The 25,151-nt window shown below is 42.8% G+C and overlaps 1 protein-coding gene across 4 annotated transcripts in view; it reads left to right on the top strand.

The window, feature by feature from the left end:
- Positions 1-25,151, top strand: part of TPK1 (thiamin pyrophosphokinase 1) — a 512,817-nt gene that overhangs the window by 69,531 nt on the left and 418,135 nt on the right. For all 4 annotated transcript variants that reach the window (XM_075062600.1, XM_075062601.1, XM_075062602.1 and 1 more), the window contains exon 3: positions 16,190-16,264. In XM_075062600.1, coding sequence (XP_074918701.1) covers positions 16,190-16,264 — 75 coding nt within the window. The remainder of the gene's footprint in view (positions 1-16,189; positions 16,265-25,151) is intronic.

The raw sequence follows: 25,151 nt of genomic DNA, 5'->3' as shown, positions 1-25,151 counted from the left end.
CCTTCTCGAGTCCAGTGTTACGCTTGGCGATCGAGCCCTTCTCTGTTCTCCTCCGCAAGAGGTTACGGGTTGGTGCTTCGGGGGGGAGCTGGTGGGAGCTATGCGGGGGGGGCTGCGTCCTGTCGCCCGTACGTGATGATGTGCTCCTCTGTGGCAGGCCCGGGCGACTTGGCGCGGGTGGGGCTTTCAAGCTGTTGTATCGCCGCTCCTACCGGTCGGTCAATGGATCAGGCTTGGCCTGTGTCGGGGACGATGGAGCAAGCTCCTCACACAGCCGCACAGGCATCCGGTGGAGCGTGGCCCGCTGCTCTATCTCAGTGTTTACCTTCTGCCATGCATCGTCCGCGGAAATGGCATGGTTTGAGAGGCCGAGGTGACAGGCGGCTCCGGAAATGACGACTACTCCGGTGCTTTCCTTCGGGCGAGGGCACTGGGCTTAATCAACTGTCCTGTCCATGCTTGTACGGCTCAACACCCTGGTCCCGCCGGATTTCCGTCCAACTCACGGACGGCGATTCTGGAGTTCTTTTTGCCGGGGAGTGCACTGGGTCTCTGCAGGAGGCTCCCCTGCCCTGGAGGACGGGGCAGGGCCTGAAGTGCCTACGCACTTCCAGGTCCATGTCTTCCCCTCCAGGCCTTCAGAGGCTCCTGTTGGTGTGCAGGTAGCCGGCGTGGAGCATATTGGCGCGCACCTTCCTCCGCCGTTCGAGGGCTCGGATACGACTGCAGCTCTTTTTACCTCCATCGCGAGGTCTTCCGCGAGACCTTTCTGGCTGCCGGTTTCTCACAGACTCCTCCGGACCTGAAGGCTCTTTTCAACGACCATCGTGGCGGCCACCGTGGGGCCGACTCCTCGCGGACCCTGCACACAATTCCGTTCGTGTGCAGGTGGAGTCCCCGCGTGCCAGAGGCTGTCTTGCAGAGTCACCAGGTTGGAGACTCCTGGACTATGACCGGCGAGACTGGCTGGAGTCCTAATGGTCCTCAGCGCATGGGGCTCTCCAAGATCTCATACTCCTGGCGTACTTCGGAGGTGAGGGCCGCTTTTACTGCTGCGCTCGGGTACCTCTACCAGTCCTGCCGAGAGGCACCCTACACCTGCACACCATGTCCGTGGACATTTTATAGGGCCTGCCCGTGGACCCAATCCGCCTCACGCTTTCACTGCGGCCGGCGCACCACTCGCACGCTCTTTCCCCGGGTGCACGAACATCTGTAACGCTCGTGCTCCACACTCTGCACTACTACTCCTCACGTCACACCCTGATACTAAATGGTGGACCTCCTGTCAGCCTCTTGAGGTGAGAGCCCGGTGGCCAGCTTGTACTCGCCAGGTCAGGCCCGCTGGGAGAGTAGTTGCGCAGCTCCTCACGGGCCTGGAGCATGGGCGTGTACTCTGGCCGTGTTCACCCGTTCTACAACACTGCCTTTCTTGGCAGGAGAAGAGACTTGGCGCACGTTTATGGAGTGCGAGTTGCAGCCCCTGTCCGGCTTCCCTTGGACTCCTATGCGTTTTTGGTTGCCTTCCCCTTACGGTTCATTACGCACTCCCATCCGTGCCCACAAAGTCGCGGGAATTCTTCATCATACCCTCCCTCTTACCTGGCAAAACTAGCCATCAACAACAGCGGGAGAGAAGGTTGCCGACGAGTTTTCCTGCGACTGTAGGGCCTATTTCCGTTTCCTCTGTCTGTTCGCGGCATCCGGGCAGGGCGGAGTTCCTCTGGGCGGCATCCACTGGCTCCCTTGACGCCTTTGAGGAGCAGTGGGCATTGTCCGGGGTTCTCTGCTCGGTGTCCCCATCAGGTTCCCTTAGTTTAGCCCTATGACCTCACTCCCGATCCTGTTTTTTCATTAGTTGTCCCACGTAATTACTTGGTGTCCCAGACCTGTGGGTCCTCCCCTTAGGCTGGAGAGAGGTCCTTTAGAAATGGGCAGGCTTCGCCCGCCCACTCCCGCTGGATGCCAATAGGACCAGACTCCTGCACCCCACTGGCCTGGGTCTGTCACAGTACATTAACATTAAATGACTTGGCCACTTCTAATGATCTACAGACTCCCTGTCCCCTATTCTGACCACTTGACTATGTTGCTTCCAGATCATGGGTTTTCCACGTGGGGGTTGCAAACGGATTTCAGGGGGTCACGGCCACTTAGAAGGACTTTAAAGAAAAATGGTAGCATTTCAAAGAATTACTTTGTTTATGCATATAGGATGCTTGCTAGATTTCATAGAACTTGTATAAAAATCTCCTGGGCGTTTGAGAAATAAGGTGGCAAATTAGGAAGATGCTATACCTATGACAAATGGCGCCATATTTCCTTGCTGGTTGTTCCTATGCTTATTAGGGAAGAAGGATGGTCTTAGCTTATAGGGAACTGGACTGGGACTGAATTCCTCTGTGACCTTGGGCAGTCACTTACTCTGTGCTTCACTTTCCCATCTGTAATGTAATGGTGATAACTGATACCTCACAGAGTTTTATGAAGGTAAAATCCAGAAATGATTGTGTTACATGGTGATGAGGACCATGTAACAGCCTAGATCATCAGACTTTGTTAGTTCTGTGGCATCTTCACTTACTTAAACAAATGTTTTGACTGAGAGATTGGGAGATGCAGTAGCTAAAAACCAGTGCATCAGTGTTCTGCTCAGAGATTTATTTCAATGTTGGCCTGGATTGCCCATTAAAGCATTTTACTAGGTGATAAAAATGTTAGGGTACAGGGAGGACCAGGTGGCTTAGTGGTTAGCACACCTGACCACAAGCTCCTTGTCTCTTTCTGTGGGGATCGTAGAGGTGCCTGGTGCTTGATCCTAGGTCAGGAGTGTATGGGTCTCCACTCACATCTTGGCCTTTCCCTTTAGGTGGGGTGCAGTAGGGAGACCTGGGATTTCCCTCCACTGGGTTGCCGCCCAGGGCCTTGTGGCAAGTAAAACTGACAGGGTCCTCACTGCAGAGAATCTGAGTCCACCACTCTGAGCTACTTCTTACGTAAATACTTAAAATATCTAAATAGCTAGGAAGAGAAAGGATGGTCTTGTGCTTAAAAGGAGTTGCATGCTCCCTGGAGAACTGGATTCTAGCCTTGCCTGTACCACAGAATTCCTGTACGATACTGGGCGAGTCGCTGAAATCAAACTTTTCCAGGTGGCCGCTGTGTGTTCTTCATTTTCTCAGTACCCAAATTTAGACACCAAGGGTCTGACATGCAGAAATGCTGAGCACTCAGAACTATAGTCAATAAAAGCTCTGCTCTGGACACACAAAGTACTATGAAATACTAAATGCTCTGGAAGAATCCAGCCCTAAGTGTCTCAAATTGGGCACCCAAACATAGTTGACAGGATTTCTTTTTGGGTGTTTTGCCGTTGACTCGAGCAGGAGTAAGCCCAAAATATAAATGAGCATGGCCGTATTAGTGGATTCTTATGAGGAATTAGTTTTTGATTTGTTTTGAATTCTTCGACATATATTCTACTGCTAAGCTCTTGAGAGAATGCCACTTCCCTCCTTTTCATTAAGACTGATATACTTGTGTCTGCACAAATCCCTGTGTCTTCCTGTTCCTCTTGGAATTTACGTTGAAATGAATGGCTGTAAAAGACTTTTAAAAATCACAGCAAAAATAACAGCAAAAATAAGTTGAAAATACATTTTCTAACACTGCATTCACAGGAAAAGCAATTGGCTGTGCAGATTTGAATTATTAATTTTAAAAAGTCTGAGAACATATTTGTAGGGGCTGTGATCCATTGGCATAATTTTTGCTGGTTTATTAGCGGAGTTGTCAGTCTTAAGAGGAAGAGTAAACATCTCATTTGGTGACTTGGGATTCAGGCTAGTAAAATGCAACTACAGAAATAATTTATAAATAGTGGGTATCATTAACTTAACTGCATCTCAGAATTAGGGCTGACAACTACTTTTTTAGCAAGTGCACAGACATAGGGCACAGACTTTAGTGAAACTGATGCTATGGAAGATTTTCAGATTTAGAAATACCAATTACTTGGGAAATCAGTTTACTGTTGAATTTGTTTAAATATTAAATAGTAGAATATTGGCTAATTTTGTATTTATGTGTCCCATATTCTTTTTATCACTCCTTATAACACTCCAGAGTGCTAGTTCTTAAAGCAGATAAGGTACAGACTATTACACGTAAGTAGCTTCAAATTATAGAGCAGAAGACTGAGCATCAGTTGTGTTACGTTGTATGTTAGAAGTGTCTCTCTGTTGACTTTCATATAAAATGAGGTTCTACCTGAAAAGTGACTCTCAAAATGGCATTGCAAGGTTCCATATCTGCTGTATCTCAGTAACTTACAATGCTTATTTTTCAGGTAAATTTTTTTTTCTGCTAGCTGTGAGTCCTGCAACTGCAGATCTGAGGGTCAAGCTGGGTTCTTGGGTCTAAATTCAGCAGTAGTAATTGATCTGGAATCAGAGGTTTTGTTCCTCTGCAGTCTCCTGAGCATGAGAAAGCAGAGTTTGGTTCTGGACTGACAATTCAGTTGGGGTGTGTGTGTGTGTGTGTGTAGATATAGATATATAGATAGGGGGAAGGTGAGGAACTGTTAAAGTGGAGTACAGAATCATAGAAAGAAACTTATCAATACTCTGGGCTAGGTTTTGATCTTGTAATGATCTGTTTGATCTGACGTGAGTGAGCTGGCAATAGCGCTTTTAGAAACTAGCATGGCACTACAGAAAAAGAAATTATATTTCTGACTTTTAAAAATCTTGGTTCAGGTGCTCAATTGGTGCAAATTGGCATAGCTCCAGTGGAACTGCATTGATTTACACCATCTTAGAATCCACACTCTTATGCTGTGAAATAATCTCCTAAATGTCCTTGTGGCGGGGGTAAACACCTGCTCCTGCCCTGAGGGGCTTAAAGCCACCCTTGGGAGAGGCCTGAGAGAAAAGGTGGGCTGATTGGGAGGCAGCCTCAGCTGGAGGACATGCCCCAAACAGACCCAGCTGGCCCTATAAAGGTCAGGACAGCCAGCGGTTCAGAAGGCGCTCGCTCTCTGGTCTGAGAGGGAGCAAGACCTGGCTGACTAGCAGAAAACGTACTAGGAGTGAGGCAGGGCTGGGGAAAGGCCAGAGGAGCTCCTGGCTGGCAACTCCACAGGCTGCAAGGCCTGGTTTAAGGCCTAAAAGGGTAATGGGTGGTAGAGGAAGGCAGCAGGTCCCGAACCCCTCTTGCCTGTGATGAGTGGCTTATGCTGCAGTCAGCCCCAGGGAGTGGGGCTAGATGGTGACTGGCAGTAGCCCAGACTGAAACGAAGTGGGGTTGGTGGGTGGGAGTTCCCCTGGGTGGGGGAGACCCAGAACTTAAGAGTGTGGGGGTACTGTCAGGGGGGCAGCAACCCAGAGAAAGAGGCACCAGGGTCCGGGAGGGACACGAGGGCCCAGTGGTAGCGGATCACTGGCCGACAGAGGGCGTTCTAGAGGGCTGGGGAGCTAATTTCCAAGGACGACCAGCAGGAGGCACCGCCAGGTGAGTCCACACCCTTACAGCCCTTCACATACTAGAAGTGTGACGGGTCTGTTCTCTTTCCTTCATTCTTACAAGGCAAAATGAGCATATCTTGCATCTTCATTTGATTAATGTAAAATGCATTTTTTTAGAATAAAGTCTGGAGCTATATAAAAGAAGACCAGTTATGTCTGTAATCAAAAGGCTGAGGGGTGTCAACAAAGAGCCTAAATTAGCTAAGAGTAATGAAGAAATTGACCTAGTGAGGAAGTATGAGATCATAATTAGTGGTCTGAATGATCTTTCTTTCTGCAAGTTAAAGGCATTCATACCCTGGTGCTGGGGAGTACATAAGGTCGTGGGCCAAATTTTTCTCATTTGCACTTACGTGAAGCCTGAATAACTAAGGTAATACCTATGAAGTAATTCTAGCTTTGCACTAGTGTGAATAAGAACAGAACTGAGACCATTAGCCAAAAATCTGTGCTCTGATAAAATGGTAGAACATTATTCTGCCACCAACTATATTTTTAATCTCAGGAATGATGACATATAAACTTTTTTTTTCCTAAGCCTTCATTAAAAACAGCTTGTTAGAATTCCTGGAATTGAAAAGCCAGGTTTTATTTGATGATGTATCCCATGTTTTCACTAAGTCACTCATATTGAGTAGATGTTTTTGAGTCATTCTGTGTTAGTGGAATTCTCATTCCTGAATAGAAAAAAAATTCCTGTTCTAACATTTTTGAAATTAGTAGTACCTGGAACTGTGCAGGAACCAGGATTTCTATTCTGTGAAAATATTTGAAATTTTCTGCAAAATGGAATTTGAAAAAATGTTTTGAGTTGATTAGAAAATTCTATTTCAATAACATTCCATTTTGACTTTTAAAAAATAAAATTTCAAAGTGAATTTTTTTGTCCAGCTCTAGTAATACTCTTTCCACTTCCAGGATACAAGTTTGCATGAGCATTCTTTTGTGATTATCTGCTGGCTCCATAAAGCATCGTGTTCTTAGCCATCACGGTGATGTTGTTGTAACAGATTCCCACTGCAAATGAATTCTTTGCAATAGAGTCACAGGCTATAGTGGAAATTCTGATACAATAGTGGAGACATCACCCATCACAGGAAAAAACACATTCCAGGAAGTCATTCAACTCTTTTTGTTTTAGGCCTGGTATACACTGCCAATTTTTTTTTGCCAAAAGGCAACTTTTGGCGATGAAACAGCAGAGGGTACACGCCACAAAGCCACTTTTTGTGCCGAAACTTCTCAGTTGCACCGCTGTAATAAAACCACCCCGACAAGAGTCATAAGGCTTTTTGCACCGTAGTGCCAGTGTAGACACTGGGATTGACTTTAGTGCTATTATTGGCCCCTGGACAGTGTCCCACAATGCCCATCCTGACCACACTGGTCAGCAGTTTCAACTCTGCTGACCTGACACCAGGTAAACAACCTTTCGCCCCTTCTCCTTTAAAGTCCCAGGAATTTTGAAAGTCCCCTTCCTGTTTGTTTGGTGTGCAGAGCTCATATCACATCTTCCCAGCTGACTATGGCGGCTCAATGCAGCAAACAATCTCCCACTTGGATCACTGCAGAGTTACTGGATCTGATAAGTATTTGGAGAAAGGAAGCTGTCCGGTCCCAGCTGTTTTCCAGCTGTAGAAATTTCAATACCTGTGGCTAGATTGTGTGGATATGACCGGGACATGCTGCAGTGCAGAGCAAAGGTGAAGGAGCTGAGGAATGCGTACCAGAAGGCAAGGGAGGCAAACTGTCGCTCCAGTGCTGTGCCCCAGACCTGCCATTTTTATAAGGAATTGGATGCTATCTTAGGTGGCGACTCCACCTCCACTGCAAAGAGCACCATCGATATTTTGGCGGGTCTAGAGCTAGTGGAAAGTGGACCTAACCCAGAGGAGGAAGTAATTGATGAAGAGCTGGAGGCTGAAGATGTGGAGTCCTGTGATGCATCCACTCAGGATCTGTTCTCAACTCCAGAGGTGTCTAGCCAGGTTCTGCAGTCACTCTCTGGTGAGCCAGAAGCACGAGAGGAGACCCCTGGCAAGTGGTTTTGCTTTGTGAAGTTCTGAAGCAGGTTGGGGCAGAGAAATGTAGAAGGCTGGCTTTGTTTCTCTGTGCTGGGCATTTCCCCGCACAGCTAGGCAGTATGATGGAATGGGGAGTTGATGCACTCTGAGATTTCATGGGAATCCTCCAGAGAGATCTCTAGGAAACTGTCCTGTAGGTACTCAGCAATTCTCTGCCAGAAAGTCCTTGGCAGAGCTGCTTTGTTCCTTCCCCCACTGAAAGTCAATTTCCCGTGCCACTCTGAAATTACTTGGGTAGGGACCAAAGGTGCACACAGGTGAGCAACATAGGGATTGGGGCGGAAGGCGCAAGTATGTAGCAGATGTACCCTTGCTTCCCTGCTTACCTTCAGGAGTGAGATATCTTCCATAATGACCGACACCTGTGGAAAACAGTGGGAAAGTTTAGAGTGTTGCCCCCATAAGTGTCCCGCGACCTTTTCAGGTTGCTTTTCTGCGATACACAAGACCTCTGCCCCTCGGTTCACTCATTATTCTTGTGGTCTTCTGCCTCATGTGTACTTGCCTAGGGTCACCGAGAAAGTGATCGGTATGTTACCAACAGTGTTACTGTTTCAATGCTCTGTGTGTAGTTGACAGAAGTGCTTCTGTTTATTGTTAATTATGCTTCTCCAGACTTGACCTTGAGAACCAATCCTCAACAGCAGTAGAGCGTCTGTGCAAGATAAGAAAACGGCTGAGATGCACCAAGGAAGATATGTTCTGGGTGGTGCTGCAGCAGTCAGAGGCAGAAAACACTAAACGCAAGAAGTGGAGGGGAAAGACAAGAGAAGGATTCTTACACAGGGATGCCGCAGAGAGGCTGATTAAAGTTCTGGAGCGTCAAACCAACATGCTCTAGACTCTCGTAACACTCCAGACTGAGCAGATGCAGGCCCGCCATCCCCTTCAGCACATTCAGAACTCTGTCCCATGCATTCCCAAAACTCCCTGCGCATTCCTTTCTGCTTTCTGGCACTTCACGCTTTCCTCTACACTCCATCCCCGCAGACTGTTTTTCAAATGAAAGCTGCACCTATACTCAGCTATGAAAATCAGCCCCCCAATTCCCCAGTACCTTCTCCGCCACCAACAGTGTCTGTGTGGTGTTGTGGTTTATTTGGCAATAAAAGCAAAAAAAAAAAAAATTGAATTATAAGTACTCTGTTTCCATGCAAGGTATGATACCTCATGGCACCTGCAAATCAACAGGCACTTTTATTAGTTCCTTACATTGAATCCTAGGCCTTAACAATCACAACTGCTTTCTAGCATACCAAATGTAATTAACCATTGCAGTCTAAAGCATTGCAACAAACATTGAAGATGAAAACCAGCAAAGTGTTGTGAAGGCATCCCTGATTTTTATTGCTCCACATTGTGCCCCTCTAATAGCTTTGGTGTCTCCCTGCTCAAAATCAACAGCCAGGCATTCTGCCTCAGCAGTCCATCCCTGAATAAACCATTCGCTGTTCCCTTCAAAAAATATTATACAGCGTACAACACATGGCTATTACAATGGGAATATTTTCCTCATTCAGGTTTTACCTGCCATATAGGCAATGCTAGCATGCCTTCAGTCGGCCAAAGCACATTCAATGGTCACCTACTCAGCCTGTTGTTGAACTGCTCCTTACTGCTATCTAGGTTTCCTGTGTATAGTTTCATGAGCCATGGCATTAAGGAGTATGCCGGGTCTCCCAGGATCACTATGGGTATTTTGACTTCCACTTTAGTGATCTGGTCTGGAAAGAAAGTGCCTGCTTGCAGCTTTCTGTACAGGCCAGTATTCCGAAAGATGTGTGTGTCATACATCTTTCCGGACCACCCCATGTTAATATCAGTGAAATGCCCATGGTGATCCACAAGCACCTGCAAAACCATGGAAAAGTTCCGATTGATGTACTCGGTTACAAGGTGATCTGGTGTCAGGATTGGAATATGCGTGTCATCTATCGCCCCTGCAGAGTTAGGAAAACCCATTTCTGCAAAGCCATCCACAATTTCTTGCACGCTGCAAAGAGTCATGGTCTTCTGCAGCAGGATGCAATTAATAGCCTTGCCCACTTGCATTAGCACAGCCCTAACGGTCAACTTTCCCACTCCAAACTGGTTCATTACTCACCGGTAGCAGTCTGGAGTTGCCAGCTTCCACATTGCGATTACCATGCGCTTCTCCATTGAGAGGGGCAACGCTCATTTGGGTGTCCTTGCACCACAAGGCTGGGGCAGGCTTATCATACAGTTCCAGGAAGGTGGCTTTCTGCATCCAAAAGTTCTGCAGCCACTGCTCATCATCCCAAACTTGCATAATTATGTGATCACACCACTCTGTGCTAGCTCCTCCGTGAATGCCAAAAGCAATTTAATGTTGCTGCTTTCCACGTTGGACACCGCGTCAGGCAACTATAACTGCCGTTGCCTTTGTAAGTTCAAGAATAGCTGCACTGCCACTCGTGATGTGCTGGCGTGAGCTAGCAGAGTAGTGGAGAGCAGTGCGAGATCCATTCCTGCAGATCGATGTGGTGGGGTAAGCAGAAAACAAGACGTGTCTGATGAAGTGGGTATTCACCCGCGAAATGACAGTACCTGAAGACTGAAGCCCTCTGTTTATCCTCACAAAGCATGTAGTAGCTTCATTGTAAGCTACATTGTCCCACCAGAATAAAGCTTGTTTTTTAGCCAGGTCTCATAGCTCCTCTATCATTACATTTGAATAAGAACATAAGAATGGCCATACTGGCTCAGATCAAAGGTCCATCTAGCCCAATACCCTGTCTTCTGACAGTAGACAATGCAAGGTGCTTCCGTGGGAATTAACAGAACAGGTAATCATCAAGTGATCCATCCCCTGTCGCCCAGTCCCAGCTTCTGGCAAACAGAGGCTAGAAACACTATCCCTACCTATCCTGGCTAATAGTCCCTGATGGAGCAATTCTCCATGAATTCATCTAGGTTTTTTTAAAATCCTGTTAGTGTCTTGGGCTTCACAACATCCTCTGGCAAGGAGTTCCACAGTTTGACTGTGTGTCGTGTGAAGAAATACTTCCTTTTGTTTGTTTTAAACCTGCTGCATATTAATTTCATTCGATGACCCCTAGTTCGTATGTTATAGAAGGAATAAATAACACTTCCTTATTTACTTTCTCCAACCAGTCATGATTTTATAGCCTATATCATATCCAACCTTTGTCGTCTCTTTTCCAATCTGAAATGTCCCAGTCTTATTAATCTCTCCTCATATAGAAGCTGTTCCATAACCCTAATAATTTTATTGCCCTTTTCTTTACCTTTTCCAATTCCAGTATGTATTTTTTTGAGATAAGGTGACCACATCTGCATACACTATTCAAGATGTAGGCATACCATAGATTTATATAGAGGCAATATGATATTTTCTTTCTTATTATCCATCTGTTCCTAATTATTCCCAAAATTATGGTAGCTTTTTTGACTGCTGCTGCACATGGAGTGGATGTTTTCAGAGAACTATCCACGGTCGCTACAAGGTCTCTTTCTTGAGTGGTAATGGCTAATTTATACTCCCTTCATTTTGTATGTATAGTTGGGATTATGTTTTTCAGTGTGAATTACTTTGCATTTGTCAACAATGAATTTCATCTGTCATTTTGTTGCCTTGTCACCCAGGTTTATGAGATCCTTTTGTAAGTCTTCACAGACTGCTTTGGCTTAACTATCTTGAGTAGTTTTGTATCATCTGCAAATTTTGCCACCTCATTGTTTACCCTTTTTTCCAGATCATTTATGACTTTATTTGTGCTTGATTTATGAATAGGTTAAACATTACTGTCCCAGTACAGAGCCCTGGGGGACACTGCTTATTTATCTCTCTTCATTCTGAAAACTGATCATTTATACTTATCCTATGTTTTCTATCTTTTAACCAGTTACTAATCCATGAGAGGACCTTCCCTTATCCCATGACAGCATATTTTTTTTAAGAGTCTTTGATGAAGAGCGCAGAAATCAGGCTAGATTTGGACTGCCGTCTATCTTCTATCTATCTTGGTATTTATATGGTCCAGATCCCTGAAATATCCTTTACAGGGTAGGAGGAAATATTTTCATTTTTGTATATCATATTTGCTTTTACTTTGCAACTTTCTGTTTAGACTCATGCAGTATTTTTCTAGAAAGTAAAATTTCCTCTTTCCATGGAAATGAGCATCTCTTCTCCTTTTTCCTCTCCTCTTCCCCCTTTAGAATGTCACTCATCAGATCACTGGGAATGGTAAAGAAATGATGGTTCTTCAGGCAAGCAATAAAGTGTAAATATTATTGGTTGACAGGAGACCCTTTGTATGGTTGAAGTTGCTCAGCCTTTGGATTCATACTTCAGTAGCACCCAAAGGCATGGCAGTATCTTAGCACAACACATGCCCTATTTTGTCTTATTGCTTACATCATTCTGCTAAGAACAAGCATAGTACTTGTCTTCCCCAAAGGCCTTTTTATTTGATGTAATAAAAACTTTCTCTAGCCTCAAAACACACAGAAAAGAAACTCATAGTATGTAAGGTAACTTAAGATATTTTTCTGATACCTAAGGGAAATAAGGAAGGGGTGTATGTTATGTTAGATCTCAGACAAAGCTGATATTTAAAAATATATATGCTGATTTTGTGAGAGCCATATAGCCTGCAGACTGGTGTATAGCAAGGGGCAATCTATAAAAAAAAAGTATAATGATATTATAAATATTTATGGTGTACCTAGGTGAGTGTAAGATAATAGGGACAGGCCAGAAAGGCTGTTATAATAGTAGATTTGTGTCTCTCAAAGACATTGGAATTCTTTTGAAATAATTAAATAATGCATAAAGAGAAAATATTAGATATAATTTATATAGATATTCAAAAGTTGATTAAGTCATTTACAAGCAGCTACTAAGAAAACTCAGAGGAGGAGTAATATTGGGTAAGTGTTAGAAACCAAAGAGGACAGATATGTGACCAGTTTTGAGAACTGAAGGGGTTAATAGTTAAGTGGGAGTATGCTGGGGTAAATACGAGTATTGCTTTTTAACATACTTATTTGCAATCTAGAAAAGAGAGTGAACAGAAGTTATACTTTGTTGTTGACATAAAAATTATCAGGTTATTCAAGACTAAGGATTGAAAGTTCCTTTAGGAAGACCTAACATAACAGTGTGAGCCAAATGATCAGTTCTGCCTGAACTCTGTCCCCACATTTATACCTGTAGTTTTATGGGTATAACTGACTGTGACACATTTGTGCACCTATAATAATTTGTGCCCATAAACTATGCCCGTAAATATGGAGGACAGTGTTTGAAAATGATGTGTACTGTCACAGAAAAGTGGGTAAGGATCTATAAGCAGCAAATAGGAAAACATGGATATGATTGGAAATTAACAAACAAACGTAGTTGGTTAAATAGATGGAGGTTTTTTAAAAATCAGAAGGTAAAACCAAAATTAGGAATCAAACGTGAAATCCCACAGGATCAGTTTCCTGAAATTATGAAGGGACTGGCATTGTTCGATTTTGATCCTTTTCTTTTTTGTGTATGCCATAAGGACCAAAATAAAGTGAGCATCTTATATTTTAAGCTTTATGTTGTATGCAAGTATTTATTTTTTTACTCCTCGCGCTACAGATGGCTTGATTTGTAAAGTCTGCAATAATAAAGTCCATAGGAAAAGTACATAATAAAAGAGAATTGCACTAAAACTGTAAGAAGCCACGTGAGGGACCAACTCTCTCCCTGTGCACCTCAGCAGCAATTGAGATCAATACGTGTCCTCTCAGGAGAGATCTCCATATTACGGGATTGCTGGCAAGTTATTTTCGCTGCTGGACCCTTGACTATGGAATTTTCTTCCCCTGTTAGTCCAGCCCAGCCCAGTTTGGTTAACCTTCAGTTCGTGCTAATTGCGTTTTTGAGTAATGGATGGACAGACAGCCCATGAGATAGATTCTTCTTAACTTATTAAGAGATTTTAAAGATGAAGAGGTGGAAGTGGATTTTTTTCAAATGAGAAGCCCATAGAGCTCATGGAGCAATGCTGTAGTGTACTCTTAACAATCTTTCTTGATTAGCAAGAGGGCTGCAGTAGATTGCACTAGCTGAAGTTTCTCTGTGGTCTTCACATTTCTCAGAAATTTCCATTTTTATTAATAGCCATTTTTAGTCAAAATTCCCAGTGAGTGTAAATTGTTGTAGCTCCAGTTTACACTTCACTGTCAATTTATGCCTGCTGAGGATCTGGCCCTTTTTGGTTAGTTGTATATCAGAACAGGGAGCACTGCTACAATGTTGATGTTTGTGCTTGCTTTGGTGGCACAAGTATTAACATTTAGTCATTTTTCACTTGCTGTGGTTTAAAGCAGCGGTGGGCAACCTGTGGCCCTTGGTCCGCATGCGGCTCATCAGAGTAATCTGATTGCGGGCCACAAAACATTTTGCTGACATTGACCATCTGCAGGCACGGCCCCCCATAGCTCCCAGTGGCCATGGTTCGCCGTTCCCAGCTGTGTTATTCCTATCTGTCTCTGTCAGTTCAAGTACACGGTAAAGACAAATTCAAACTCAGGATGGAAGAGAGTTCTACACCCACCTCTCATTTATTTACTGTGGTCTCCTCAACTCTTCTCTTCCCTTACCATACATATTTGGTGTTAGCTTTTACCCTACTGCAGATTATAGAGCGAATGGGCAGAAGGTTAGAGCAACATCAACAAAAAGTGCTGAAATGGGGAGCAGTCCTCATCATGCTCAGCAGTTTAGGTTCTGCATAACACCACCCATCAGAAAGTACTGTGATGAGGTAAAGGCCAAGACTGTAATGACACCCAGGGTGTATGTAAGTAAGTACAAGCCTATGACCACTCAGTTCAGATGTTTGCAGTAAAAAATAAGTGAGTATTGAATCTTGTACTTTGCTGACCTTTCTTCTGATAGTCTTCTTCGTTGAGTCTAGCGGGAGCCAGGCTGCAGCTTCTCATTTATAGCAGAGCTATAGTGCTCTTATCTCAATAATGTCATCCCCATTGGTGGTGAGCATGTGATTTTTCCAGCATATCATTCCAGTGCCATATCACAGCATATAATGATACTCAGGTGAAACGTTGTTTTATGTTTGTACATTCATGGTCTGATTTGCCCTACAATAAGACTGATGTAGTTTTTAGTGAATTGCAGTTTGCTACCTGTCATGCACATTCATTTGTGGCTCAACTTATGCAACTCTTTGTTTTGCCAAGATTTTCATGCACATTGCAGGGATTTTCTTCACCTTTATGTTTCCTCATACTTCCACATGACTCTTCTGCCCTACTAAATGTGCTCAGAGGCACGGAAGACCTTCTAGGGATAGATCATTTCTCCTTGCAATTATATTGGCTTCACATGATCAAATAGACTTCATTAACCTGGTAGCTTAAGGAAATCAAACTCCAGGGAAAAGTTCTATTCCAAGATAGATAATTAGGAAATGAAATAAATGCTATTCCCAGCATATGCAACCCTAATAAGGCATGGGGGTTACATTTGCTCCCTGGAGCCACAGTCTGGAATAGCAAGTATCCATTTATTTAAAAACTTTTGCATTTTGTGTGTTCATTTTTGTCGCTTGTGTTGGACAAAGTCTAAGGATGGTGGGCCTTATAAGCCAGTTCAGGCTGTGGGAATGCAGACTAGTTACTTGCAGGGCTGCGTGTTGATGATATTCTGTTTCCAGGAGTGAGATTTAGGTGGTGGAATCACCATGATAACAGACATATGCTAAAAAGAATGTGTTGGTAAAATACTTATATCTTGTCAAGTATGTTCCCTGTGTTGTTTTCTTCAATTGTACGCTCTTTGAGGCAGGGAACATCTTTGTTCTGTGTTTGTGCAGCGTCTAGCACAGTGGGGCCCTGGTCCAGACTGTAATACTAATAAATAATTAACAGTAATGCTGAATAATGTAGCTGCAGTCTTTTCTGTCTCTCAGAACTCTTAGCTTGTTTAACTTTTTTCACAGTGCTCCCTAAGTGTGTCAACTAACAGTTTAATGGCAAAGTTCTTCCAGCTCCACGCAGCAAATCTTGACTGCTGTTATCCATTCTCCACACAGGTGCAGATGCTGTCGATGTCAACAGGAATACTGCCCCTGAAGGGAGAACAGACAGTCAGAGCCTAGATCTTTTGAGTAGATCTGAGAGAACTTTACCTTGAAACAGCAACAGTCTCTGTTGTTGATAGAACACATGCACTCCCCAAATGCTAATGCCATTAAATGTCAAGCACAGGCAGCAACAGCAAGACAGAGATTTGAACAAGATTGCAGCACAGACATGGGATCCTATTGAGGGGGCCCATTAGCAGAGAAAAACTGTTATAAATGAAAAGGACTTGCTAAAATAACTACCAAGTAAATGTTTCTAATGAATCTCTGGCTGCCTCTATATATCTCAAATGATGATACCTAAGAAGAAGGGCAATTAGTGAAGTGTGCTCCAAAGTTTCTAGCCTAACATTAAATAGGAAGGGATGTTAGGTGCAAACAAAACAAAGACAATTAGGGGAGAAGTCAATTTACTTGTTAATGACCAGTATCATCTCTTTTTTTATAGGAAACCTGACATTTTGCCTTTTGATTCTTAATCAGCCTTTGGACAAAGGTTACTTTCATTCTCTGTGGAGCAAAGGTAATAATAACTTATATATATCTTCATTTGCTTATTTACTTATCTGCTCCCTAGCTAGTCTACCCTATATCCATTGGATCTCAATGTGGCAATTTCCACTAACTAGAGCAACCACCGGGTGAGAATGTGAATCAGCAGAATACATTCCTTGTTGCTGAGTGCAGCAAATGAGCAGATTAGTCAAATTCTGCATCTCTTATGCATTTCAGTGGGAACTTCATGGACTGGGAAGGGGTGCATGTATGTGCACTTATGTAAAATAAGGCTGCAGCTTTTCAGAGGCATTCTCAGGAATGATGGTGGTTTTGCTGACAGAGTACAGTAGATCAGTGTGGCATTGATGACTTAGGAAGTGAATGTTCCTGATAGGCCATCAGCAAAATGTGTTAGTTTAATCAAAATCAAAGGAACCATGTACAAAGATTTATAAAAATATGGGAATTTTTTTCAGTTGGAAATGTGCAACTTATTGGGCATGTTTGCTTTGTTTAGTAAATGTAGAGCTAATCATCTCTGCTATGATTGCTGTAACGCTACTAATATTTTGTAGAGTATCAGAGGGGTAGCCGTGTTAGTCTGGATCTGTAAAAAGCGACAGAGTCCTGTGGTACCTTTATAGACTAACAGACGTATTGGAGCATAAGCTTTCGTGGGTGAATACCCACTTCGTCAGACTCATGTAGTGGAAATTTCCAGAGGCAGGTATAAATATGCAGGCAAGAATCAGATCTTCACCAAGCATTATCAAAACTACGATACCCGCATGAGGAAATAAGGAAACAAATCAACAGAGCCAGATGTGTACCCACAAGCCTCCTGCTGCAAGACAAGCCCAAGAAAGAAACCAACATAACTCCACTGGCCATCACCTAAGTCCGCAGCTAAAACCTCCCCAATGCATCATCAGTGATCTACAGCCATCCTGGACAACAATCCCTTGCTTTCACAGGCCTTGGGTGGCAGGCCAGTCCTTGACCACAGACAACCCGCCAACCTTGAGCATATTCTCACCAGCAACCACACACCGCACCGTAGTAACTCTTAACTCAGGAACCAATCCATGCAACAAACCTCAATGCCAACTCTGCCCACATATTTACATCAGCGACATTATCACAGTACCTAACCAGATCATCCTCATCATCACCAGTTCATTCACCTGCATGTGCACCAATGTAATATATGCCATCATGTGCCAGCATTGCCCCTCTGCTATGTACATTGCCCAAACTGAACAGTCTCTATAAAAGGATGATGATAATAAATTGGAGATATACCAATCTCCTAGAACTGGAAGGAATCTTGAAAGGTCATTGAGTGAGCCCCCTTCCTTCACTAGCAGGACCAAGTACAGATTTTTGCCCCAGATCCCTAAGTGGCCCCCTCAAGGATTGAACTTATAACCCTGAGTTTAGCAGGCTAATGCTCAAATCACTGAGCTATTCCTCCCCCCCCCGGACACAAGTCAGATATTAGGAATGGCAATATACAAAAATGTGTAGGAGAACACTTCAGTCTCCCTGGACACACAATAGCAGAATTAAAGGTAGCCATCCTGCAGGAAAAAAACCTTCAGGACCAGACTTCAAAGAGAAACTGCTGAACATCAGTTCATTTGCAAATTTGACACCATCAGCTCAGGATTAAATGAAGACTGTGAATTGCTAGCCAACTACAAAAGCAGTTTCTTATCTCATGGTGTTCACACTCAACTGCTAGAAGAGGGCTTCATCCTCCCTGACTGAACTAACCTCGTTATCTCTAGACTGATCCTTGCCTGCATATTTATACATGCCTCTGGAAATTTCCACTACATGTGTCTGATGAAGTGGGTATTGGCCCACGAAAGCTTATGCTCCAATACGTCTGTTAGTCTAATATTTTGTAGGGATTTTTTGTTACAAATTTTTACATGCTTTAAGCTGTTCATTCTTTCAGTGGAGAAGCTCAGTCTTTCAGAAGGTTGCTAGGAATTCTTGCCTAAAATATTCTTAAAATGCTGCAGCACAGAGACAGAAACCTAATTTCTAATATTCATTCATGGAGTTACTCTTACTTGCTACGAACAGCGCTTGACTTAAAGAGATGCTGTCAGTTTGAATATTTTTAACTGACCAATTTAAAAAAATAATCTAGCTTCTGGTAAAGCACTGGGGCAGGGTGTAACCCAGGGGTACGCAACCTACGGCACGGGTGCCGAAGGCAGCACGCGAGCTTATTTTCAGTGGCACTCACACTGCTCAGGTCCTGGCTTCCAGTCTAGGGGGCTCTGCATTTTAATTTAATTTTACATGAAGCTTCTTACACATTTTAAAAACCTCATTTACTTTACATACAACAATAGTTTAGTTATATATTATAGAACTTACAGAAAGAGATCATCTAAAAACGTTAAAATGTATGACTGGCAACGAAACCTTAAATTAGAGTGAATAAATGAAGACTTGGCACACCACTTCTGAAAGGTTGCCAACCCCTGGTGTAACCTGTTAACAAGTTTGGAATCCTGCAGAGAGTCAGTCCTGCTGACTCATTGTGGCTGGTGTGAATTGATAACTCTACTTTGGACGTGAGGGAGGGTGAGAGAGGCTCTATAGTTGTAGGAAACTAGGGTCTGAGACAGAGAAGTCTCTTCAGAAAAACCATAGGAATAGCCATGCTGAGGGAGAGGTTTATGCACCAGTTTTGGCCCCAGGCAGTTCCTCACCTCCTTGGCAGATGACTACAATGTACAGGTGTCCCGAGGAAGGGTGGTGCTCTGTGGAAAGGATAATGATACAGTCTGGGAAGAAACTTTGGTTATAAAATTTCCAGAGCATGGAATATTTCTGACTTTATAGCTATATAGCACCAAGCGCAATGGGGCCTTTAGCATAATTGGGTCCTCTGGGCTCTACCATAATTTAAACATGAATAAGAATAACTGATCATCTCAGGAGCTAAAGCTCTTGTCAGGACCCAGGTCACTTGCTGTCCTAATTACTGCATCTTTTTCCTCTGCCTTGCTGTAGCCTGCATTGTCCCATTTCAGTCTAGTCAGAATGTCACTGCTTAGATCGTCTTTTCTACTCACCACATTACTTTTCTTAATCTTTCCAGTGGCTCCCCGTTTTCCACAACAAAGCACAAGCTTCTTTGTTGGTATCCTAAAGTCCTTTACCAGCTGGGCTGCTCCCTTCTTATCTACTTCTATGTCTTGTGTTGCTTTTGACCATGCAATTGTCTCTTTCTCCCATAAGCTATATACCAGACATACCAACAATCGCCTTCTGATGGTATTGCAATACCCTGACCCTATTGCTTGCATGCTGTATTCTGCTATACCTTTCCTTTGGTCTGTTCTTTGATATTTAAGCCCTGCTCCTGCAATCAGATCTGTGTGTGGTCTTAGACCTGCACAGGACCACTGCAGGATAGGAGCATTAGACTGTAAGCTCTAGGGACAGAGACACTTTTTTACTGTAAGAACGGTCATATTGGGTCAGACCAAAGGTCCATCTAGCCTAGTATCCAGTCTTCCGACAGTGGTCAATGCCAGGTGTGTCAGAGGGAATGAACAGAACAGGTAATCCATCAAGTGATCCATCCCCTGTTGCTCATTCTCAGCTTCTGGCAAACAGAGGTGAGGGACACCATCGCTGCCCATCCTGGCTAATAGCCAGTGATTGGCCTACACCATGAATTTATCTAGTTCTTTTTTGAACCCTGTTGGAGTCTGGGCCTTCACAACATCCTCTGGCAAAGAGTTCCAAAGATTGACTGTGCATTGTGTGGAAAAGATACTTCCTTTGCTACACTACAGTGATGAGAGTGAAAGAACAACTTGAATACAATTTAACACAACAGTGTGTCTGGACAGAGCATAGCACAATGGGACCCAGTCCTCTTAGGGCTACTGCAATGAAAATAACAATTACTCCTACTAGGAAGGATGAAATTTTCAAAAGTGTCTAAGTGAATTAGGAGCACAATTCCCATTAAAAGCCAATAGGACTTGTTCTCATAAGTCACTTAGAATCTGTTCAAAATACCACTCTTTGTGACTACAGGAGAAACAGAGAACAGGCTGTACATAATGTGCTGTCAAATTCCCAAAGTGAAAAAATAAAGGAGAGATCCTGGGGAAAAATGGAGAAAAATATTTTTTTGACTAACTTTTTTCAGTTACAACAGTCTTCGATGTTACAGCAGGTACAAAGTGTTCAGACAGAAATGTTATTTTCAAGTAGATGGTGTCCCTTTAACAAGATAACTTGTTTCATTAGTCCTATCATTGCAGCAATAGGTGAGAACAAAGGTGTGAGGTGATCTACGCATTTTGCTCTGTCCCGAGTTTATCGAGTCACATGGATAAATGTGCACGTTTTGGGCTAAATCCATCCCTGGTGTAATTTCGCTTGACCTCAAGAATCAGTCGTTACAGCTAATTAGCCTCTGTTTTATTTGTGACTTTCTTGGCAGATATTTTTACTGTCATAATTTGCAAAGAGCTACTTCGAATTGCATAGGTTTGAATAAAGTTATTTCCCGTCTGTGCTTTGTGAAGGCCACTATAATGTGATTTCTGCACTTAATTAGCCCTTTTTTAGGAATAAATATAGCAACATGCACCACTGTACCCACATGAGGTCTTCCAGTTTCTGGTGGTAGGATACTGTGGACCAGAGCAGTACCACTTTCTTCTGTCTTCTGTTGATAGTTCTTCAGTCATTCTGTACATGGATCTTTGCTTTCATAAGAAACTTCACCAACTTCTGCAGCTTCCAGTATCAATATTGCTTCTCACTTAAAATACTATCAGTCTGTGTTTTACTACTGCTGGTCTACAGATGGTGTGAAAAAATGGTAACACTTGAAATATAATATGCCTACAAAAGGATGGATTCTGGGTTTAAAGACTGAAGCAGTTTCCACATTAACTCAGAACCCAAGGAAGCCCAAGGACAGCAAAATCACAAAGTCCATATGAAAGGTACAATAAATAAAAGTTTCTAAAAGACCAATTTTTCTCATTAATGTAGGTCACTTATGCCGGATTGTTCCAAAAGTGACTAGCAATTTTAAATGTCTTCATTTTTGAATGCCCAACTTCTGAGACAACTTGAAAGGGATCTGATTTTTCAGAAGATGCTGAACATCTGCCTTCTGAAAAGTATCTCAAGTTGGGCACCTGAATTTGAGGCACGAGGAGTTGCTTCTCACTTTTGAAAATGTTGGCCTTATAATCTCTAGTATCTTAATGCTCTGGCATTGCCCATGTGCCCTCACTTGGTGGCAGAATGCTAATTGTGCATTCAGAATCCTCTCCATGGCTGAAAGATTAATGAAAGCTATAAAGTGCAGCAGTTATGCACTGAAAAAATAGGGTTGTTACTTAAACGGTCAGGATAATATGTTAGTGTTCTACAGGGATTTGATAAAATTCCCATACAGTATTGTATTTCTAGAAATGTTAGGCTATGCAGTTAAATAGTCTCTTTAAGTTTGTGAGTGGGGAAAGATGTATTACAGAAGTGTTCTTCCTTAGATTCTCTCCTGCTCCAAATTGGGTGGGTTTCTATCTATGGACTTACTAGTAAAATCTGGTTGCAGGTTTGAGTGTTGGTTAATCAAGTCCTGTTTCTAGGCTGTTGACAGATGTTGTGTCTGTGCCTTGTGTAAGAAAGGCATGGTTGTGGTTATCTTGTTGATCCATTGATACTCCATAGCATTAGCTGCTGTCCAATCCTGAAGCAGGTTTTGACTTCATCAGAAAATAAAGGCTGTCACAGAAAGTCATAAGTCAGGCAGAACAGCTCAGGTTCTTATTTTCTTTTAAATATTAGGCACTCTTGCTACAAAATATCCTTCTGCCGCTATATTGAAATATATTAACAGCACACTCTCAGAGCACCGGTGCTGGCCAAACCTTGACTGAGAGCTGCATATTCAGTAGTGATTAGGCACTTCTGGGTACTGGGCACATGCTGAGTAAGCAGCTGAATGGATCAGGACTTCCTGAGTAGGGAATCATTGGGTGTAATTCTGTAGTCTATGTTATGGAAAAGTTCAGACTAGATGACCATAATGGTTCCTTCTGGTTTAGAATCTATGAATGTGGGGGTGGGGCTAATCTCAACTTCCTCCTAAAACTGGCCAGCTGAATTCCTTGCCTTCTGGGAGCACTCCCTAGGTAGGGATAGCAGGAGGAAGGTTCCCTCTTCCTCCTGTCTTCCATGTAGGATTCCTCTCTCTGCAGGAATTTGAGATCTAGCTGGGTTTTGTTATGCTTCCTGCCAGCAATTTCCTTCTTACCTCCCAAAACGATCCATAGGTATATTATGAGAGTTCTGATCACGGATAAGAGGTAAAAGCAAGAAAAAGAGATGAACAGCTTGAGGAGAAGACCAGGGGTGTTAGAAACTGGACTCTGCTCTACAGCCAAGATAGGAGAAATCTTACAAAGGCCATTCCACTATCAAAATCACTATCAGATTTAGAGCTAAATGTGGGCCAGCTTGGGTCAGATGGGGTGCAGTAGCACCTGGTGACTTGAAGTGGTTTCCATCATATACAGCAGTGGCTCTCAAACTTTTTTACTGGTGACTCCTTTCACATAGCAAGCCTCTGAGTGTGACACCCTCCCCCTCCTTATAAATTCAAAATACTTTTTAATATATTTAACACCATTATAAATGCTGGAGGCAAAGCGGGGTTTGGAGTGGAGGTTGACAGCTCATGACCCCCCATGTAATAGCCTTGTGACCCCCTGAGGGGTCCCGACCCCCAGTTTGAGAACCCCTGATGTACAGAGTTAACAGTTTCGTTCAATGGCTTTCAGCAACCCTCATTATAACAATTGTGCCAATGCAACTGCTGGTCAGTCTTATTCAGTATTGAACGATGATAGGGCAGCTATTGAAGGGAGTAAGTTATCCCTGGAAGTTGTTTAATAACTGCACGTTACTTCTTTTTTTAAGTAATTTCTGTTACTTATGACTCATATTGTTATTTACCTCTCACAAAAACTCTTGCAAGGAAAAAGTTAGAAGCATATATTAAGTATCACGGTGCAGGTTGTCTGCAAATACCATATACCATCTTACATGTCATGTTCCATATGCTTTTGTCCGCAATATACCCAGCAATTTATTTTTTTAAATCTCTGAGGTTGAGGCTGAAAATCTAGGTTATTCTTCTCTGTGACTGCTATCTTTTCCTTCATTGCTTCAATTTATTATGATGAAAATAGTTGAAGCAATTCACCTAAGCCTTTGAAATTATTAAATACATACATACATTCACTTGCTGTGTTACTAGTCTGCAGTGAACTTACTGTGTTGGCATATGCTGTACTCTGTCCTCACCTTTTATTTTCATCATTTCCAGCTGAACATACTTCTAATACATTTCAAATTTGTACCAGACCCAGAATGGGCAGCTGGCATAAAACTTAAAAGAATTTAGAGCAGCTACTATTAATAAATAGGAAAATGTTCATAAAATGGTGATTGGAATGTCACATGGACTTATGTGCTTTATTGCAATTTCATGCAGGCATCCGGGCTAGCAGTAACTCCTTATTGCTGGCCTCAGCAAAATTTCTTCATCCTTTCTGAGGTGATGCTAGGCACCTGATAAGTCAACAATGGAGTATATTTTTCCTTCTGAAAAAATTAAATCAAATCAAGAATATAATTTCTTTTTCATGTTTAGTAATTTAAGTTCACCATTCTGTACACTTGCTATAGATTTAAAACTTTAATATTTTCCAAGTATAGAAGGCTTGATGTTGGACTTCATGCAGTGAGTTAATTTTCTTTAACTACAGGAGTCTGAGCAGAGTTATCGTCATTCTTGAGTGTGTGGGCTTGAGAATGTATTACTATAAACAAGAAAAGGTGGTCAAGGTTAGCATGGGCTATTACTGCACCTTAAACTTGAAAACAAAACAATAACAATGGTCAGAACCTTGGTCATACAGCGTTTTACATCAGCTGAGGCTTTGTCCCAAGAGTTTCCATTCCCAAATGACCAAATCAAGAAAATTAACTCTACCACGTTCCCAGAGGTTTACATTTCTTTTCATGAAGATGAGAGGCTTCAAAGGTTAGAGTCACAGCAAATGCCTTCTGCTCAGAAGTACAGCTACTCAGCACTTTGAAAATCATAGCTCAGGTGACTCAAGTTGCACATTCTAAAACTGAACTATCCAAAACTAGTGGACACTAGAAAATGAAGGTCTAATTTGGTTTGCCCAAGGTTACTTGGTAAGTCATTGGTAGAGCTAAGCACAGAATGCAAGTCCCTTGACTTTGTTTCATGCTGTAACCACCATTCAGTCTTGTTTCCCTTAATGTGTAGGACAGAATAAAGTCCTTAGCTGGTAGCTATGGTAGATGGCCATTAGACTGTAAGCTTTGTGTTGTTTTTAGTTCTGCGCAGTTTCAGCAACTGGAAATGCTGAGATCTAAGAGGAGATGATTTGTTTAAAGAATTGCAGATTCGTTGTGTGTTTTTTTTAAATGAAACAATGATGAATAATTAAGAACTCCCTTTGTGGTGCTTTGAAAAGCTAAACCTTGCTGAGCTTTAGTTCAGACTAACAGAACAATAGAGAATTGCTTTGAAGTGCTAGGGAAAAGCCTAACAGATGATTAGAGCAGAAGCGGAAAAAAAATAGGGGAGGGAGGCTATTACAGTGCTTTTTACTACTGAGCTGGAATGCAGATCCCATTAGGGAACTTCTGTTGTCAAAAGTTTTGCTATATGGAAGCCTTTGATAGTATTCTACTATATATCCTATTGCCATCACATTTTGCAGAGGATATTTAAAACATGAAGCTTCAGAAAGTATTATCAAGAGGAAACTTCACAGCGCCCAGTACAAAGATGGAAGGGATGAGCC

This window comes from Chelonoidis abingdonii, chromosome 2, assembly GCF_003597395.2.
Source record: "Chelonoidis abingdonii isolate Lonesome George chromosome 2, CheloAbing_2.0, whole genome shotgun sequence".
Lineage (NCBI taxonomy): Eukaryota > Metazoa > Chordata > Testudines > Testudinidae > Chelonoidis > Chelonoidis abingdonii.
Note: the sequence above shows the minus strand (reverse complement) of the source record. Positions and strands in the feature narration are given on the sequence as shown.